The 6,096-nt window shown below is 52.2% G+C and overlaps 1 protein-coding gene across 1 annotated transcript; it reads left to right on the top strand.

Moving 5' to 3' along the window:
* The first annotated feature begins 2,980 nt into the window (after window positions 1–2,980).
* Rassf10 (Ras association domain family member 10) lies at window positions 2,981–5,224 on the top strand. Its single transcript, XM_028767982.1, has one exon. The coding sequence runs from the start codon at window positions 3,207–3,209 to the stop codon at window positions 4,731–4,733; it is 1,527 nt and encodes a 508-aa protein (XP_028623815.1). The 5' UTR covers window positions 2,981–3,206; the 3' UTR covers window positions 4,734–5,224.
* Window positions 5,225–6,096: the final 872 nt, after the last annotated feature.

Consider the following 6,096-nt stretch of genomic DNA (forward strand, 5'->3'; position numbering starts at 1 on the left):
CCTCTCTCTGCCTCTCTCTGCCTCTCTCTGCCTCTCTCTGCCTCTCTGCCTCTGCCCTGCAAGCTCTGGGATTAAAGTCATGCACTACCACTACTGGGGTGAGTGAGATATTCTTTGAAGGTATTCTTAGAAGATATTCTTCTAGCCTGTCACTCCACTCTTCCTGGCCCTGTGGTCCCCATACAGTATGATGGTTCAAAAGTGAAGGTCTGGCCTGTTATTAAGCCCCACAGTGGGACGTGTCTCAACTGGCCTCATGGTTCTCTACTTCCTCCACTCCGGTCATTGCTCTGGTGACTGTGACATCACACAATCAAGGTGATTGTGCAGATATAGTTATGGTGACTGTTTTAAGGTTTCTGTTGCTGTGATGAAAAACCATGACAAAATCAACTTGGGAAGAAAAAGGTTTATTTCACTCACAGTTCCATATTAAACTCATCATCAAAAACATTGAGGGCAGGAACGCAAGCCAGGCAGGAACCTGGAGGGGGGAGCTGATGAAGGAGTGCTGTCTGCCTACTCCCCATGGTCCACTCAACCTGCTTCTTTTTTTTTTTTTTTAATTTTTTATTTATTTATTATATGTAAGTACACTGTAGCTGTCTTCAGATACCCCACAAGAGGGTATCAGATATCATTACAGATGGTTGTGAGCCACCATGTGGTTGCTGGGATTTGAACTCATGACCTCTGGAAGAGCAGTCAGTGCTCTTAACCACTGAGCCATCTCACCAGCCCTCAACCTGCTTCTTATAGAACCCAGGACCACCTGCTGAGGAATGGTCCCACCCACAATGGGCCAGGCCCTCCCCCATCAATGCAAATTAAGAAAATGCCCTACAAGCCTCCTACAATCCAATCTTATGGAGACATTTTTTTCTCAATTGAGCCTCCCTCTTCTCTGATGACTGTATCCTGTGTCAAGTTGACATAAATCTAGCCAGTGCAGTGACTAATCAGTCGACCTTAATATAGTTTTTCCAGGTGGGTCTGCCTGATGAAGCCAGCCTTTTACAAGCAGATTTCTCTCTCACTGTTAGCAAAGGATGATGCCGGGATGATTAGATGCCAAGAGGACTGGGTGGTTCTGACCTGCCATTACTGCTTTAAATGGAGCAGACACTTACACATAGGAAGAATCCGTAAGAGGCTGAGAGAGGTTCTGATGAAGGCCACCAAGAAGATGGAGACTTCAGTGTCACCATGAAGGGAAGTGGTGTCTGGAAACACATCTGGGTTTGAAGTGGAGTTCCTCTCCATCCCAAACTCTACCAGCTGAAACACCCTAGTTCTAGCCTAGGACACTCTATGCAGTCAAGACAAGTACAGCCGAGACCTCAGAAGAGTGTGATCATGTGTGGGTGTTGCTTTCAGCTACTAACTTCATGGCAATCCATTTTATAGCATTTAAAAACTCATACCTCCTAGCTTTCTAACCTTTCAATAAAACCTTTTGCTATACACTTACCAGGACCTGACATTTAATCCTTATAGAAGTTACTTTTAAAATTATCACCACTTTACAGATAAGATTCAGAGGTATTACATATTTTTCCTAAGGTCATGGTAAGTAAAAGTATCCAGTGTAAGCCTCCAGTGTCTGACTATGCTTCTGATACATTTAAAATCGTATGCATGGAATTAGGAACATTTCCTGACCTGATCCTTTTAGCTTATCCTTGGCAGATTCTTCTCACGTAACTTTGTGGTAGCCCAGTGACTGCCATGCTCTCTTGATTCTTTTGAGTTTGCCCGGCAGATTCCTTCTGTCTGCCATGTACCTCATCTCTTAGTCCTACGGCAGTTCCTAATGGTTCATTTTTGTCTTGCCTCAGATGGTACCCTTGACGGGAAGCCTTTGCAGACTCTCCCAGACGGGGTCTAGGCTGGTGTGCAGCGTCCACGCATGTTTTCTTACTGCATGGTGACTTCCCTGGTCAAAACACAAGGCCTGGTGTTGGAAATGTCTCTTGAGCTATGGTGAGCTGCTGGCAGGCCAGGAGGCTTGCTCATCATCACATCACTTGCACTGGACTTAGGGTACAGTGGGAACTCAGCAAATGTTCCAGGAAGGAATCATTCAATGGATCAAAGCACTTTACAAGAAATAATGAGACATCCAAGGTCTTGAGGCAGGGGAGTGAGCTGTCGGATCTGGGCTTCCCAGGACAAGCTCAGGGCAAGCGTTTCACAGAGAGGGTTTTAAGCTTCGATTTGAGTGGCTTTGAATTTCTCGTGTTCTGATACTTGATTCTCATAATTTCCAGACCACATTAGATGCAAGGGAACAGCAGAAACAGTCAAAGTAACGGCCTCAGTTTCCCCTTTGTAATCAGGACTGGTGATCAATTTAGGTTTGGCCCTGACCTTTGTGTCAAGAAGGCTCTGGTCAGTGGATGGGCAAGGTAGGAACCTACAGATCTGACCTATGGGGAATTGGGTACCAGATCATTGCATATCTATCATGGACCTCACTGTGGTTGAGGAAGACTGGAAGGTTTAGAGGCAGCGCTTACAAATCTGAGCTGGTCAAGTAGTGGATTGCAATGTCTCTACTAGAAACTTTTGGGTGCCTCAGTTTCCCCGCCTGTGAAAAGTGCATTGTACAGAGGCCACAAGACCACGCACATCTGGGGACGCTGGAAAAGCAGAAAGTCGGAGTTAAGGTGTGTCTAGACGCAAGGCAAGGCGTAGCTGAATCCGGGGAGGCTCAGAGCTGATGCCTGGTGAGGTGCGGGCTCCAGACCTTGTAGCAGAGAGGTCCTGGAGTCCTTCTTTGCTCGGAGTGGAGAAAACTCGGAACTGGACGCCAGTAACTCGAGCCAGGGGCAGACCCAGCGGCAGGGTTGGGAGGGGCGAGTCTGGGCGCTGCGCCTGCGGTGCTCTCAGCCGCGGCTCAGGGCGCTGGGGGCGGGAAGAGGTGGAGCCAGGTGGGGAGGAGCAAAACCCGGAGGCCTCGGGCACCGCGGGCAGAACCAGAGCCGCTGGAACCCCAGCCCCGGCGTGCTGCTTTGGGAGAGTCTGCAGTCCGAGCTGAAAGCGGCCGCTGCCGGACTTCAGCACACAGTCCGGGAGAAAGGCTAGTGGGGCCGGAGACCGGGTCACGGATTCTACTTCAGTTCGGGAGCTACCAGATTGCCCGCGCTGGCCCTGCCGCCCTAATAGCACCTAGCCGGACTTGCTCCTCACGTCCCGGTTGCGCCATGGATCCTTCGGAGAAGAAGATATCGGTGTGGATCTGCCAGGAGGAGAAGCTGGTGTCTGGCCTCTCCCGCCGTACCACCTGCTCGGACGTGGTGCGGGTGCTTTTGGAGGACGGCTGCCGGCGGCGCTGCAAGCAGCGGCGGGGCCAGCGACGGGGGTTGACGGAGGACCCTTCCGGCCAGTTGGAGCTGCCAGAGCCCCCGGACGAAAACGACGAGGATGACGACGACGCGATGCCCCCGGGGATGCTTTGTGGTCCCCCGCAGTGCTATTGCATCGTGGAGAAGTGGCGCGGATTTGAGCGCATCCTGCCCAACAAGACGCGGATCTTGCGCCTCTGGACTGCTTGGGGCGACGAGCAGGAGAATGTGCGCTTCGTGCTGGTGCGCAGCGAGGCGTCGCTGCCCAACGCCGGGCCGCGCAGCGCGGAGGCGCGGGTAGTGCTCAGCCGCGAGCGCCCCTGCTTGGCCCGGGGAACCCCGGCTCGGCCCAGCCTGGCCTTGACCCAGGAGAAGCAGCGGCGGGTGGTACGCAAGGCCTTCCGCAAGCTGGCCAAGCTCAACCGGAGGCGCCAGCAGCAACCGTCCTCACCTTGTTCGTCCACGTCGTCGTCCACCGCCTCGTCCTGCTCGTCGTCTCCTCGGACCCACGAGAGCGCGTCGGTAGAGCGCATGGAGACGCTGGTGCATCTGGTGCTGTCGCAGGACCACACGATCCGCCAGCAGGTGCAGCGGCTCCGGGAGCTGGACCGCGAGATAGACCGCTACGAGGCCAAGGTGCACCTAGACCGCATGCGGAGGCACGGAGTCAACTACGTGCAGGATACCTATCTAGTGGGGGCCGGCATCGACCTGGACGGACCAACTCCTGAAGAGGAGCCGGAGGATGTGACACTGGAAGAGAAGAGGACAGAGGCTTCGGCACCCCTGGACGGCGAGGCGCAGGCGGCAACGTTGGAGGAGCTGGCCCGGCGCTGTGACGACCTGGTGCGGCTGCAGGAGGAGCGCGCCCAGCAGGAGGAGTTGCTGGAGCGCCTGTCCGCCGAGATCCAGGAGGAACTGAACCAGCGCTGGATGCAGCGGCGCAGTGAGGAACTGGCGGCTCGAGAAGAGTGCCTGGAGCCGGATGGCGGTCCGGAGGGCGAACTGCTGCTGGAGCAGGAGCGGGTCAGGACGCAGCTCAGCACCAGCCTTTACATCGGGCTGAGGCTCAGCACGGACCTGGAGGCCGTCAAAGCAGACTTGGATTACAGCCAGCAGCAAAGGGACATTAAGGAGCGCGAGCTTCAGGGCCTTCTCCAGAGTTTGCGCACTTTTGAGCAGACGGTGGTGCATGATGGGGCTCTGGGTTCCAGCGGACCCTCTCGCGAACCTCAGCCTCAGACCTGTGCAGAAATGTGGGTAGACCAGGCCCGGGGACTGGCTAAGAGTTGCCCCGGCAACGATGAGGACTCAGATACTGGGCTGAGCTCCATGCATAGCCAAGACTCAGACTCGGTGCCCCCTGTGTGCGAATCCCTTGTGTAGAAGTAGTACAAAGCGAGCTTAGACGCTTGCCGCATGCACTTGCTTGGCCTGCTCAGGGACATGAAGTGAAGCCTGGGGCTGAGCTCAGAATTCCCACGGATGGGTCTAGAGAATGAGTGTGAAGGAGGGTCCTGGACAAGGAAGCCCTGAACTTCCTAAGCTTTAGAGGGAAAAGGAGTCAGGAGGTGAGAACCCCTCCCTGTTTTTAAAAACACATTAGGTAAGTGACGAGGTCCAACCCCATTTTCAAAACAAGAGAAAAGAAAAACACTACGGGACATTTTTACCACTCCTGGGTATGGGAAGGACTGATGACAGCTAGAACTGTGGTCTGAAGGCATAAAGTGCTGCTAAAAGAAAACACTTGGATGGAAAGGAAATTCCTTGAATGTTAAGTGTGACTGGAAACGTGTTCAAACTAGCCAAAGAGGACGCACTAGTGTTGGTCTCTGCCTTGCTTAACATCTTTGATAAAACCCATAGGCATCAAAGTCCTGGTTGTTTACATTTCTTCAGGTTCGGGAATTACCCATCTGCTAAATCATTTGCCTTTTATTTCTGTCAAAGGCCAAACTGCACTGAGATCTAAGGCTGTGCTTCTCCCTACTAAATACATTGTGTTAAAGGTCCCCTACCTTCACCCCAAACATAGCACTTTTAGTTATAAAACCCTAACACACACAATCTAGGGTAAAAATGTAATCTGGCTCTTTGGGTTGTGTTTCTGCAAAGGCAGAGGTGTTGTTCATTGGCTCAATTATAGTTTAAAAAAGGGAAGTTGCAGAACGTGGTGCAGCCTACTTTGCTGTTTTCAAAGGACATTCTGGTGTCAGCTACAACTTGGAAGCAAGGATCTTTGCATAGTGTTTAGCTGCTAAATACAGCTCGGTGATTAAAACTAACTATGTTCTTCATGAATTTTACCCAGACCCAAGTCTAACTTCGGTATCTTTGGTTGGAGATAAGGTTCTGGTTCAAGTAAACTGCAAGTGCCAATTAACTTCAAGTGCAAACAGCAGGGTTTACTAGCTCAGGCCCCAAGGTGGGGGGAAGAAGCAATCCGATAGGCCACCGTGGGTAAACAAATAGATCAACCATAGCACAGAGCCATGGGGAAAGCACATGAAACTGAGTTAAGAATTTAAGTTGCTCCTGCCTGGTCACATCCCTCTGCACGTGGCAGGGGTGACATTGTCTCCTGTAGCTGGTGATAGTGCTGGGGGCACTCAGTGTAATTGTTCCAGGTATTTCAGTGTAAACTTATCAGTTGTAGTTAGCTGTTGGGCCAGTGGAAGGAGCCTACTAGTTCATTTCCCTGTGGAGCCCAGTACTTTCTGAGGAATGTGGATCTAATCTGTCTGGA

Source organism: Grammomys surdaster, unplaced genomic scaffold (genome assembly GCF_004785775.1).
Source record: "Grammomys surdaster isolate TR1022 unplaced genomic scaffold, NIH_TR_1.0 184, whole genome shotgun sequence".
NCBI classification, from domain to species: Eukaryota; Metazoa; Chordata; class Mammalia; order Rodentia; family Muridae; genus Grammomys; species Grammomys surdaster.